Genomic DNA, 14,268 nt, shown 5'->3' with positions numbered 1-14,268 from the left:
TTCCATCTGAGAATGGAGATTAAAAACAATGCTTAATTATTGGGGATTTGATGAGATGATGCAGTCAGACGCTCAGCATGGAGCCTGACACACAAGAGCTCAGTGAATGGTGGCTATGTGGATATAGGTACCGGGAGAAAGATAACGTCGATAAACCTCCAGTTATGTTGTGGTTAGGAGGCTCTGAGTTCCTAATGTGGGCAAGGGGGGAAATGGAGGGTTCCCAGAAAGAGGAAAGACAGGACATAACGCGGTTTCAGGACGACGGAGCTCGTCAGTAGCCCGTGGCCAGGTGCGGAGGCGGCGGCGGAGACTTTAGGACCCTGCGCCCTGGGAGCGCGCGACTGGCCGGGTGCGCGCGGCGCGTGAGGTGAGGGGGAGGGCGCGGCTTTCGCGCCAGCCGGGAACCGCCTCGCGCCCAGCCGCATCTCGGCGGGCGGGGCCGAGCCCCCGGGCCGCAGTGCGATTGGCGAAGGCGCGCGGGTGACGGGGACGGCTGGCACGAGGCCCCGCCCCCGGCCGGCCCCGCCCGCGCGCGCGCGCCGGCAGGTCGGCAGCCTCACTCTGGTTCGCGTCGCGCCTCCGCGCCGAGTCCGCGCTTCAGTCGAGCCCGAGCGAGGCTGCGGAGCGGAGGGCTGCGGCCAGCAGAGCGCGCTGACCTGGGGAGGCGCCGTGTCCGCGGGCGTCGCTTGAGGAGACTCGGTGCCCGAAGAGTCGCGCAGCACGATGGCCCCCATTGGCCTCAAAGCCGTGGTCGGAGAGAGTAAGTGGAGTCGGGGTCCTCCCGCGGGCGAGGGCTGCGGCTGCCCGGCAGGAGCGGGGCGCCGTACCTGCCGCGGCGCCTGGCCTCCACGCCGGCGGCTCGCCCCGCCCGACCGGGGGCTCCGGGCTGGGAGGGTCCCGTTATTTCGGCGCCGCCCTCCTCGCAGGGAAGTCCCTCCTGGCCTCCAGCGGCCCGCGCCCGCTTCCCTGCTTCCCCCGCTCCCCGCATTCCTCCTCCTGCATCCCACCCCTCCCCTGTTCACCCCGTCCTCTTTCACCCGTCCCTCCTCTTCATCCCCACTCCTCTCTTCCCTCTTTACTCGCATCCCCCTTCACCCCATCGCTCCCTCCTCGCCCCCATTTCTCTTTCACCCCATCCCCCTTCACGCCATTCCTTCTTCCTCCCCCTTCACCCCGAGCACCCCATCCCTCCCCTTCGCCTCGCCTGTATCCCCTGCAGCCCATCACCCTCCCCTTCCTCACCCATCACCCTCCCCTGCACCCCCGTTCTTCACTCCCATCACCTCCCCCCCCTTCCCTTCTCCCCTTCCTTCTTTATTCCCCGAGCTCCCTGATTCCATTCCGTTTTCTGCCTCCAGTCCCTCCCTCTTTCCCACTCTGCTGGGTGAATCGTGACGGGCGAGATCTCGGCCCGCGCCGCCACCCCCACCCCCTCCGGGAGCCCGGGCCGCGGTCCCCGGCTGCGGAGACCCACCTGGGAGCCGCTGGGCGCGCACCGGCTCCGACGCGCCGCTCGCCCAGCCTGGGCCGCCGCTGGCCGCTGGGGAGGAGCTGCCTGTTTTTCCAAAGGCTTGGCTCTGCAGGGCTGAGGCCGCCTCTCTCCTCCTCCCGTTCCGGGGTCGTGGCTGCAAGGGCGGGGTCTTATCTGGGTCCCGAACCCTCTTAAATCACTCGGGAGAGGCGGAAAGCTTTGGCGTGCGGCGGGAGGAGCGGCCCTGCCCTGCCCAGCACCGCAGTCTGCAGTCTCCCTGTTGGCAGGACTCAGCCCTTGCTTGGCTGGACGTTTCGGGCAGTCCAAACCACGGTTGCAGGGAAATGGTTGTTGACGGGTTTGGATGAAAGGCTCAGCGTAAGTGGATTTTTAAAAATGGATGTTGGTGAGTGTCGGCTGCAGCGGAGTGAGGGCTGGTGGTGATAATATTTGGAAACGGCGTCCTCGGCGCTAAGGAAGATTGATGATTGGTGTAGGCAGATAGTGTGCCTCTTCAATATTTTGGCCATGTCTTTAATAAAAAACGTGTAGGGATTTCCGTGACTTTCGGTACCTCTTTCGGATTTAGAAAATTAAAGCTGGACTTTTCTCTGCAGGAGAGGATAAAAAAGGAAATAGAATAAAAGTGGAAATTACAGTTTCCTTTCCAATGATTGCATTATTATAGGGCTCTCCTGTCCAACATTTAAGGCCGTGTAGCATTCCTTCTGAACATCATAACTGTTTTTCTTCCCCATATTTTCTGTTGGTCTATAGGAAATATTCTCACTTGTTTTACACCCTTACCTCACCTATAGCATCAGAAGAAAATTGTCATAAAAACTGAACCCCAAATGAGCACTTTTTAAAAAGTGCCCACAATAACACCTGCCTTCCTCATGCATAAAGTTTCTGAATCATATACCTTCTATTTCCTTAGGAGAATCAAGGCATTTAGGGCTGGAAGGACCCATGAGGGATCCTCTAATGTCATTTTACCTGTGGGAAAGAAATGGAGGCTCATAGCAGTTAAATGACTTGCCAAAATCAGTGTTAATTAATTTTTTAAAACCTCATGTCCATTTACTTGCAACGTTTGTAAAAAATAACTACCTTTGTTACTCTATACATACAATTTCCTTCCAGAAGCCATTTTAAAGGGTTTTGAAATACAGAATGTTATATTACATGTTACATTCTTTCAAATGTTGGATTTGAATATTGTGCCTTTGAGACAAAAACCCTAAGTGTTATAGAAGCAAGTTTTTGCATCCTTTTGCCAGGACCTTTGTTCATGCAGGTAGCTCCTTAGTAGCCGTTCCCTTTTTTAGAAGCCAGCATAAAGGCTAAAAAAAAAAAAGAAAAGAAAAAAAAAAAAAAAGAAAGAAAATCATGAATGCAATATGGCCAAAATTTCTTAAAATTGTTTTTAATGTTTATTAAATTTTGATAGAAAGACAGAGAGCGAGCAGGGGAAGGACAGAGAGAGAGGGAGACACAGAATCAGAAGTAGGTGTCAGGCTCCAAGCTGTCAGCACAGAACCCGACTCGGGGCTCGAACTCACGGACCGTGAGATCATGACCTGAGCCAAAGTCAGACGCTCAACCAACTGAGCCACCCAGGCGCCCCAATATGGCCAAAATTTCTTTACTGAAGTAAAGCAAAGCCACTGCTTATGAAAATCAAATCAGTTTTATATAAAATTGGTGAATGTGTGAACAGCATCTGTTCTTTTTCTTTTTTTCTTTTTAAAAAAATTTTTTAAAATGTTTATTTTTGAGAGAGTGTGAACCAGGGAGGGGAAGAGAGAGAGGGAGACACCAAATCTGAAGCAAGCTGTCAGCACAGAGCCTGATGTGGGAATCAAACCCACGAACTGTGAAATCATGACCTGAGCCGAAGTCGGACACTTCACTGACTGAGTCACCCAGGTGCCCCATCACAATTGAGCTGTGTATAAATTTTGGGAAAAAATATAATTGCAATTCTTTGTAAATGACACAGGTTAATTCTGGCTCCCAATTTTGAATGAGGTTTTTAGTGTTTCTTTCTCTAAAAATAAAATAAAATAAAGATTTTTTTAAACCAACATGTCCCCTACACAGCCTGGTCTTCCCAATTTAAATTAACACCTGATATTGTTGATGATCATATTTCCTCATTTTATTTTCTTGTAGCATTTAAAATGAATTGAAAGATCTTGTTCAGTTTTTTGTTTTGTTTGTGTGGGGGTTTTTGCATTTCTTTGATTGTTTCATCCACTCGAATGTGACTTCCAGGAGAGCAGGGTCTTTATCTTACATGTTCACCACTGTACTCCATGCCAAGAGCAGTGGCTGACTCACAATCAGCCATCAGCAAATGTTTATTAAATGAATGAGTGAATGGGGCACCTGGGTGGCTCGGTCGGTTGAGTGGCCGACTTCGGCTCAGGTCATGATCTCGCGGTCCGTGAGTTCGAGCCCCCCGTCGGGCTCTGTGCTGACGGCTCAGAGCCTGGAGCCTGTTTCAGATTCTGTGTCTCCCTCTCTCTGTGACCCTCCCCCCGTTCATGCTCTGTCTCTCTCTGTCTCAAAAATAAATAAACGTTAAAAAATTTTTTTTTAAAAAAATAAATAAATGAATGAGTGAAGGATATACAGTGGACAGCAAGATAAATGTAGTTTTTGGCTTCTTGTCACATTTTTTTTTCAATGTTTTTTTTATTTATTTTTGGGACAGAGAGAGACAGAGCACGAACGGGGGAGGGGCAGAGAGAGAGGGAGACACAGAATCTGAAACAGGCTCCAGGCTCCGAGCCATCAGCCCAGAGCCTGACGCGGGGCTCGAACTCACGGACCGCGAGATCGTGACCTGGCTGAAGTCGGACGCTTAACCGACTGCGCCACCCAGGCGCCCCCACATTTTTTTTTTAATGTGTATTTTTGAGAGAGAGAGAGAGAGAGAGAGAGACCGAGTGCTAGTGGGGAAGGGGCAGAGAGAGAGGGAAACACAGAATCAGAAGCAGGCTCCAGGCTCCGAGCTGTCAGCACAGAGCCCGACGCGGGGTTCGAACTCAACATCCATGAGATCATGACCTGAGCCGAAGTGGGAAGCTTAACCGACTGAGCCATCCAGGCGACCCATTCTTGTCGCATCTTTTTGAGTTAAGTTTTAGAGCGGCGGTAGGTACAGGCACAACAGAAGTAGAGGAGGTAGGTCAACTTTAAGCTGTTCATTCAGCAGTGTTTGTTCACAGCCTGCTAGAACTACGGGAGACTAAAATATGGGACACTCGTATTGTTGTGATGGACATAGACAATGCTGAGGAGCTTTCTCTGCTAACCCCAAGTTTTCCCTGTCACCCCCCTGTCACTTCCCCCACACAGGATATACTCAGAGTATTATACTTCTTTGTTGTTAGCCTTGCCCAGCTAGACCAGAAGTTCTTGGAGGGTAGAGTAAAACCTGGTCTTACTCTTTTGTTTTTAAGTTTATTTAGTTTGAGTGAGTGTGTGAGTGAGGGGGGGGGGGGAGGGGGCAGAGAGAGGCGGGGAGAGAGAGAAGCCCAAGCAGCCTCGGTGCTACCAGCACAGAGCCCCACACCTGGGGCTCGATCCCATGAACTGTGAGCTCATGACCTGAGCCTAGATCAAGAGTCTGACACTCAATCAACTGAGCCACCCCAGGCACTCCGAACCCGGTTGTTCTTATGTCTATCCTTAGTGTAGGAATGAATCAGTGCTTGGTACTCAATAGATGTTGAATGAATAACTTAATCTTTATATGTAGCAATTTAGAGACTGGGCTCTTGGAATTAGACTACCTGGGATAAAATTCTGGTTCACCACTTATTAGCCATGTGACTTTGGCAAATAATTGAACCTTTTCGTGCCTCAATTTTTTAAAATATAAAGTGAGTAACAATAGCACTTACCTTTGTGGGGTTCTATGAGTGTTCAATGAACTAGTGCAGGTATAGCACTTAGCACAGTTCTTGGCATCCAGTAACTTCAATAAATATTCTCCTCATGAAAAGATCCACAAAGTGGGTCAGTAAGTATTAGAGGATTATGGGAAAAGATTGACTAGCTCTGTCCTGTGGGGCCACAGTTTTGGGGGAGAAAGCAGAGTCTCAGATAAATTTCTTTTTTTTTTTTTTATGTTTATTTTTGAGAAAGAGAGAGAGAGAGCGCGCGCGCGCGCGCGCGAATGGGGGAGGGGCAGAGAGAGAGAGAGGGAGACGCAGAATCCAAAGCAGGCTCCAGGCTCTGAGCTGTCAGCACAGAGTCCCACACGGGGCTCAAACTCACCAACTGCGAGATCCTGACCTGAGCTGAAATCAAGAGTCAGATACTTAACTGACTGAGCCACCCAGGCGCCCCTCGGATAAATTTCTTGAGAGGTGCAAATAAACTGGAAAATGGGAGAATCGACCTTAAGAGCCTATGGACAGGTTTGTAATCTGACTCTTCTTCTGTTTCCAGTTCTACTCATGTCTTTTTACCCTTTTTTCTTTATTTTCTTTCTATAAAATATACTTGTTTTCTACTCTTTACAAAGAGAATGTAAGAGAAAGGATACTTTTTTGTGTGTGGCATTTTATATCTATTTTATGTTAATAAATAATGTTTCAATCATATAAATCCGAGTTGTAATCCAGGGTTATTTCTGTTCCCTGAAGTTTCGTCAGTGTTACAAGGATGTAAGGAGTGCAAAATGTACTATTTGTCTTTCTTGTTGTTTCCTAGCTGTTAGTGATTTCTCCTCATGTTTGTTTATAAGAATCACATTCCTCTGGAGAAGAATGCAGTTTTGATTTGTACATTAAGTACATACGTTTTTCAGATGGGGCCATGATTCATAGGATGTGTCGGAAGTTAAGAGGACGCCTAGAAAGAAGCAGTCTTTGTTCTTACACTTCTCTTTTTTCTGTAGAAACTTTGGTTAGCGTACAAATAACAACTATATTTTGAGATATATTATACATGTATTTTTCCCAGTCTTAAAATCAAGGTATAATTTGCATGCAGTAATATTTACCCTTTTTAGTGAGCAGTTTTTCACATTTCAGTCGTTACCTACGGTCATGTAACCACCGCCAGACCCAGAATACAGAATGGTGTCATTATCCCCTCAAATTCCCTCGTGCTGTCAGCCTCTCCTTCCTTTCTGTCGGCCTCTCCTTCCACACCCAGCCTTGGGCAAACACTGAACTGTTCTCCGTCTCTGCAGTTTTGCCTTTTCCAGAATGGCACTTCAGTGGAATCATACAGTATGGAGCTTTCTGAATATGACCTCTTTAATGTTAGTATATAATGCCTGAGAGTCATCATGTCGCATGTATCTATGGTTTGTCCCTCCTCATTGCTGACTGCTGTTCTTTTGTGCCGATGTACCACTTGGTTTATCCCTTTGCCAGCCGAAGGACGTCTTAGTAATTTGTACTTTGGACAATTGCGAATGCTTCTGTAAACATTCACACACGGGTTTCTATGTGAACAGATCACTTGGATATGTAAATCCCCAGGAGTGGAATTAATGGGTCATATGATAGGTGTATGTTAACTTTATAAGAAACTGTCAAATTGTTTTCCAAAGTAGCTATACCATTTTACATTCCTACCAGCATCCTTGTTAGTGCATGGTCTTATAAGTTTGTAAAATGTTAGCCCTTCTGATAGGTATTGTTATCTCATGGCTTTGTTTTAAGTTTATTTTGAGAAGGAAAGAATGTGAGCAGGGGAAGGGCAGAGAGAGAGTGGGAGAGAGAGAATCTCAAGCAGTCTCTGCTCTGTCAGCAGAGAGCCCAGTGCTGAGCTTGATCTCACAAACCATGAGATCATGACCTGAGCCGAGATCAAGAGTTGGATGCCTAACCAGTTGAGCCGCCCAGGTGCCCCATGGTATCTCATGATTTTAATTTGCATTTTGCTAACGATTGATGATGGTGAGAGGCATTTTTTCATGCCTTTATTGTCATCTCTATATCTTTGTTGAAATACTCAAATCTTTTGCATATTTTTTATTGCGTTATTTTCTTATGATTGAGTTTTGAGAAGTCTTTATATATTCTGGGTGCAAGTCCTTTATCAATTATATGATTTTCACACAGTTTATGTCTTGTCTTTTCATTTTATGAACAGTAGTTTTCTTTTTTAAGTTTTTTTTTTCCAACGTTTTTTATTTATTTTTGGGACAGAGAGAGACAGAGCATGAACGGGGGAGGGGCAGAGAGAGAGGGAGACACAGAATCGGAAACAGGCTCCAGGCTCCGAGCCGTCAGCCCAGAGCCTGACGCGGGGCTCGAACTCACGGACCGCGAGATCGTGACCTGGCTGAAGTCGGACGCTTAACCGACTGCGCCACCCAGGCGCCCCTATGGACAGTAGTTTTCAAAGAAGTTCTAAATTTTGATGAAGTCCATCTTTAATGGATTGTGTTTTCAGTATCCTATTGAGGATATCTTTGCCTACCCCAAGTTCAAAAAGATTTTCTGTGTTTTATATATTTTCTGTGTTTTCTTTTAGAAGTTTTATAGTTTTAGGCATTATATTTAGTCTTTCATCCATTTTGAGTTAATTTTTGTATATCATGTGAGTTAGGTTCGTTTGTGTGTGTGTGTGAGTGTGTGTGTGTGTGTGTGTGAATTTTTTTGTATGTAAATGTTCAGTTCTAGCCCCGTTTGTTGAAAAGACTGTTCTTTTTCCCATTTTTTAAAAATCCATTTTTCCATTGAATTGTCTTTGTTCTTTGATGAAAATCAGTTGGCCATACATGGGTGTGTCCATTTCTGGACTTCCTGTTCTGTTTCATTGATCTATATGTATGTTTTCACCAACATCCACTCTGTCTCAATTATTGTAGCTTTAAAGTAAGACTGGAAACCATGTATTGTGAGTTCTCCAACTTTTTTCTTCTTTTTCATAATTGTTTTTGTTCTTTTGGTTCATTTGCTTTTCCATATAAATTATAGAATTAGCTTATCTGTTTCTATTTGAAAAATCTTTCTGGGATTTTCATTGGAATTGTGTTGAATCTATAAATCAGTTTGGGAAGAATTAGCATTTTAACAAATTTACTTTTAAAGTTTTAGTTTCTTAGCTATGGTGCAATGTGAAAATCATAATTCTTAGCTTTACAAATAAGGGAGCAACCCTCTGATGAGAATTACATATAGTTTAGCAGGGTTGCAGAATACAAAGTCAGTTTACAAAAATTTGTATAGAAATTGAAATTTAAAATAGGACCATTTACAGTTGAGTGAAAAAAAAGACACATGAGAGACTTAGGTATAAATCTAATGGAATATATTTTAGATCTGTATGCTGAAAGCTGTAAAATACTGATGAAAGAAATCGAAAAGGCTTAAATAAATGGAGCAATATACCACATTCATGGAATAGACCAATTTATGTTACATTTATTTTACTCTTTTTATTTTTTTAACATGTCATTTCAATTCTCTTAGGTAGATACCTAGGTATAGAATTGCTGGGTCATATGGTAACTCTATATTTAACTCTTTGAGGAATTGCCAAACTGTTTAAATTTATTTATTTATTTTGAGAGAGAGAGGGAGCGTGCGCGTGTGAGTGAGCGCAAGCAGGGGAGGGGCAGAGAGAGAAAGAGAGAGAATCTCAAACAGGCTCTACACTGCCAGCATGGAGTCCAACCATGAACCCTGAGATCATGACCTGAGCCAAAATCAGGAGTTGGACACTTAACCGACTGAGCCACCCATGTGCCCCTCCATTGTGGTTTTGATTTGCATTTCCATGATGGCTGTTGATAAGCATTTTTTTTTTCATGTGCTTATTGGGCCATTTGTACATCTTTGAAAAGATATCTACACAGATCCTTTGTCCATTAAAAAAAATTTTTTTTTTTAACGTTACTTATTTTTGAGACACAGAGAAAGACAGAGCACGAGCAGGGGAGGGGCAGAGAGAGAGGGAGACAGAATCCGAAGCAGGCTCCAGGCTCTGAGCTGTCAGAACCTGCTGCGGGCCTCAAACTCATGGACTGTGAGATCATGACCTGAGCTGAATTTGGACGCTTATCCGACTGAGCCCCCCGGGTGCCCCCTTTGTCCATTTTTAAATTAGATTGTTATGATTACATTTCTAATCTACATATTATTTTCATTTGAAGTTATTACTTTTACTCTTTTAAATGTGAAAGTGGAAATCTTCAGTAAATGATAAGTATGTACGTAAATCTGACCAGTTGATCTATTTCTGTAATCATCTACTTTCTATTTTTCTGTATACTTTTGATTAAAAGCTACATTTTTCTTGTGATAGTTGTGATTCTATGTCCTTTTAGACAATTCATTAAAATTTAAAAGTTATTGGGGCACCTGGGTGGTTCAGTTGGTTAAGCATCTGACTCTTGATCTTGTCTCAGGTCATGATCTCATGGTTTGTTGAGTTTGAGCCCTGCGTCAGGCTCTGTGTTGGCAGCACAGAGCCTGCTTGGGATTCTGTCTCTTCCTCTCTCTGCCTCTCCCCTACTCTGTCTCTGTCTCTCTCTCAAAATAAATAAACTTAAAAAAAAAAATGTAAAAGTTCTTGTTGCTGAGTGGTCCCATTAGGTCTTTATTCCCAGTTTATTAATTGAAAGTGTCACATTTTTAATTTTTAATTTCTTTTAATTTTTAAAATTTATTTTGAGAGAGACAGAGACAGCACAAGAAGGGGAGGGACAGAGAGAGAGGGAGAGAGAGAATTCCAAGCAGGCTCTGCACTGCCAGCGCAGAGCCCAATATGGGGCTTGAACCCACAAGGCTGTGAGATCATGACCTGAGCCGAAACCAAGAGTTGGATGCTTAATTGATTGAGTCACCCAGGTGTCCCGAAAGGTGTCATGTTTTTTAAACTCCTCACTTACTTGGGGCACCTGGGTGGCTCAGTTGGTTAAGTGTCTGACTTCGGCTCAGGTCATGATCTCGTGGTTCGTGAGTTCAAGCCCCACATCGGGCTCTGTGCTGACAGCTCAGAGCCTGGGGCCTGCTTCGGATTCTGTGTCTCCTCCTCTCTCTGCCCCTCCCCTGCTCACACTCTGTTTCTATCTCTCTCAAAAATAAATAAACATTAAAAAAAATTTAAACTCCTCATTTATTTTTTATTAAAAATTTTTTTTTAATGTTTATTTATTATTGAGAGACAGAGAGACACAGAGCATGAGCAGGGGAGGGGCAGAGAGAGGGGAAGACACAGAATCCGAAGCAGGCCCCAGGCTCCGAGCTGTCAGCACAGAGCCCAGTGCGGGGCTCGAAGTCACAAACCACAAGATCATGACCTGAGCCAAAGTCGGACGCTCAACCGACTGAGCCACCCAGGCGCCCCTATTTTTTATTTTTAGTAGGCTTCATGCCCAGTGTGGGGTCAAACTCACTACCCTGAGGCCAAGAGTTGCATGCTCTACCAGTGAGGCAGCCAGGCCCCTCTAAACTCCTCACTTTTTTAAGGATTCTAATGTTGCACTTAGACCGAAAATTAGTTTAGTTATAGTTATGATTAAAAAAATTACAAAGGAATGGTACAGGACGGTATAAGCAGGGAGGCTTACACTGCAACAGGGAGGCCTGGCATAAACCAGGGGAGGTTAGAGAAAGCTTCCCTCAGGAAGTGATATTTGAACTACTTCCTTTTAGTTCCAGGTTACTAAGAATTTGTTTTTTAAATTAGTATTAACTACTTTTTCAGTTTCTTTTGAGATGATCGTATAGGTGTTCTTATTTAATCTATTAATGTAATCTCATTAATTCTAATATTGGATATCACTGCAATTCTGAAATAAACTTTGTTATTATGTATTATCCTTTTTCTGTATTGTAAAATTCTACTTATTGTTTACGCATCTACATTTATTAATATTGGAGCCTCTGGCTCTTCTTTGAACATTTCATGTATATTCCCATCCCAGGGCTTTGTATTTTTCATTCCCTATGTCTGAAATATGCTTGTTCCCTTAATTCCTTTAAGTCTCTAGTCAAATACCACCTTGCCAGTGAGGTCTTCTTTCACAACTTTATATAAAATGGAAACTTTCCTGTTCCCTCCCTTACTATGCTGAACTGTCACTAGCTGACATTTCATACTTACCCGTTTGTTTGTTTATCCTTGCTTCCATTAGCCAAATGTGAGCTCTATGAGAGCATAGACTATTTTGTTCACTGCTATATCCCCAGCACCTAAAACAGTCCTGGTACATAGTAGGCACTCAATACATATTTGGAATGAACAATTGAACACCATATTTTACATATGTGTATGTGAATTTTTTCTCTCTTAACTCTTTGTCAGGTTTTCTCTATCAGAATTTCTCTTATTTTTTTTTAAAGTTTTTTTTTAACGTTTATTTATTTTTGAGACAGAGAGAGACAGAGCATGAACAGGGGAGGGTCAGAGAGAGGGAGACACAGAATCTGAAACAGGCTCCAGACTCTGAGCTGTCAGCACAGAGCCTGACGTGGGGCTTGAACTCACGGACCGCGAGATCATGACCTGAGTCGAAGTCGGCTGCTTAACCGACTGAGCCACCCAGGCGCCCCTCAGAATTTCTCTTATTAAATGAAATGGGAAGTTTCCATTTTTTTGTATGTTCCCAAATAGATGAAATAACATAGGAATTCCCTTCCTTGAATGTCAGAAGTGATTTACCTATAAAACTTTGAATTTGAGGAGAAAGGATAAATACTTGACAGGCTTTTGATATGTTTATTCAAGTTGTCTACTTCTTTAGTCAGTTTTGGCAATTTGCATTTCCTTATAAAACAGGCCTTATGGGGCGCCTGGGTGGCTCAGTCGGTTAAGCATCTGACTTTGGCTCAGGTCATGATCTCACTGTTCATGAGTTCAAGCCCTGAGTCGGGCTCTGTGCTGACAGTACAGAGCCTGCTTGGGATACTCTCTCTCTCCCACTCTCTCTGCCCCCTCTCCCCCTCACATTCTCTTTCTCAAAAATTAAAACAAGCCTTTCAACCTACAAGATTTTAATTTATTGACTATAAATTAAATTTGTATAATTTAGAAAATAGCTCCTGCACTTGTAATTATGATTCCCTTTCTCATTTTACCCTGTGTTATTATTTTCATGGAAATACATGCTAGAGACTTGTCTATTTTAATTTTTTTTTTTCAACGTTTTTTATTTATTTTTTGGGACAGAGAGAGACAGAGCATGAACGGGGGAGGGGCAGAGAGAGAGGGAGACACAGAATCGGAAACAGGCTCCAGGCTCCGAGCCATCGGCCCAGAGCCCGACGCGGGGCTCGAACTCACGGACCGCGAGATCGTGACCTGGCTGAAGTCGGACGCTCAACCGACTGCGCCACCCAGGCGCCCCTCATCTGAACTTTAAGAAGTATGAGTTTTACTTACCTTCTTCCCTCCACATGTTTTTTTAAATTAAAACAAAATTTAAAAAAATCAGTGAGAGGCAGTATTGGGCAAGTGGAAGAAGTTCTGGACCAGAAGTCAGAACGTCCAGCTAATAGTCCCAGTTCTCAAGCTTAGCGGCTAGGTGACCTGGACATCATATTAAACTTATTTTTAAATTAGGAATGCTGTTCCCAGCAGCACAGAGTTCTTTCAAGGCTCACATTAAATAATATACAAAAAAATTGCTTGGAAGAATTAAAGAATTACTCTAAGGGGTTATTATTACTTTACAGATATAACTACAGAGAATAGTTTGCTGTTTAAAGTTAGTGAATAAGTTATTAGGAGAGTCCAGGAAATGAATCACTATGTTTTTGATAGACACAGGATCTAATAGTTACTAGACAACAGCCAGATGTTGTCCATTCTGATGCCCTTTGGGAGAGTTTGCATTGGTTAAAACAAAGCAATTTGCTTCTGATACACACCGATCTGAATTTAATCTATGTCTCTGGGGCTCTGAAGCAAGAGTAACTACTGATGGCTCAGATTGTAAGCTTTCCTAGGGCAGATTTCCAGTATTCCTTTTTTTAAATTTTCCTGTTTCTTACATGCCACTGACATTCCACTTTACTTATTTATTTACATATTTATAAGTAAACTCTGTACCCGGCGTGGGGCCCAAACTCATGACTCCAAGATCAAGAATCACATGCTCTACCAACTGAGCCAGCCGGGTGCCCCATGGTATTTCACTTTAAATGTCTATTAATTATTTGGCCTAAAAGCTGACCTTGTAGGAAGTGAGTGAGATATCAAGTATTTATCACATTAGGAAAACCTATTAATTCTTGGGAACAATAACAACAACAAAATTAGAGATAGAGAAAAGTAGAAAACAACAACAAAAATTTTTTTAAAAAAATCCCTGGAGCCTAGGTGTGAAGATACAGACTTCAGTCAGACTTTCCAGCAGTAATTCCTTGTTTGGAAGATTTCTGAGATGACCGTATATCACGGCTTGTTTCCATGTCAGCATGCCTCAGAGGATTCTAGGACCAAGTTTATGTAGTCTCCTACGTGCCAGAGGCTGTGCTAAGGGCAGTGGATACAATGGTGTACAAGTAGATCTGGTCCTAGTGGGATTCGAACAGGCAACGGTAGCACACCAGGATAAGTGCCCTGAGAGAGGCAGTATGGTGTGATGATACTGGAGCACATGGCGGAGGCTCCAACAAGCCCTGGGGAATGAGGGAGGCTGAGGGCTGAGGGAGACCTGGAGGAGGAGGAGGAGGAGGAGGAGGAGGCGGAGTTAGCCAGGAGAAGGATGGTGGGGCCTGAGGGAGAGTAAGTCAAGTAGGTGAGCGTCTCAGCTTGGCAAGAGAGTAAGAGAGAAGGGCTCAATGTAGCTGGAGCTGGGGAGTGAG

At 44.1% G+C, this 14,268-nt stretch overlaps 1 protein-coding gene across 3 annotated transcripts in view; it reads left to right on the top strand.

The window, feature by feature from the left end:
- Positions 1 to 551: 551 nt before the first annotated feature.
- The window catches only part of STXBP1 (syntaxin binding protein 1), a 75,202-nt gene continuing 61,485 nt past the window's right edge, over positions 552 to 14,268 (top strand). Inside the window, exon 1 of one of the 3 annotated variants that reach the window (XM_058694045.1) lies at positions 552 to 763. In XM_058694045.1, coding sequence (XP_058550028.1) covers positions 727 to 763 — 37 coding nt within the window. In that variant the 5' untranslated portion in view covers positions 552 to 726. The remainder of the gene's footprint in view (positions 764 to 14,268) is intronic. The other 2 variants (XM_058694047.1, XM_058694046.1) reach the window with 2 other exon arrangements.

This window comes from Neofelis nebulosa, chromosome 12 (assembly GCF_028018385.1).
Source record: "Neofelis nebulosa isolate mNeoNeb1 chromosome 12, mNeoNeb1.pri, whole genome shotgun sequence".
NCBI classification, from domain to species: domain Eukaryota; kingdom Metazoa; phylum Chordata; class Mammalia; order Carnivora; family Felidae; genus Neofelis; species Neofelis nebulosa.
The sequence above is the reverse complement of the archived record's forward strand: the minus strand, read 5'-3'. Positions and strand labels throughout refer to the sequence as shown.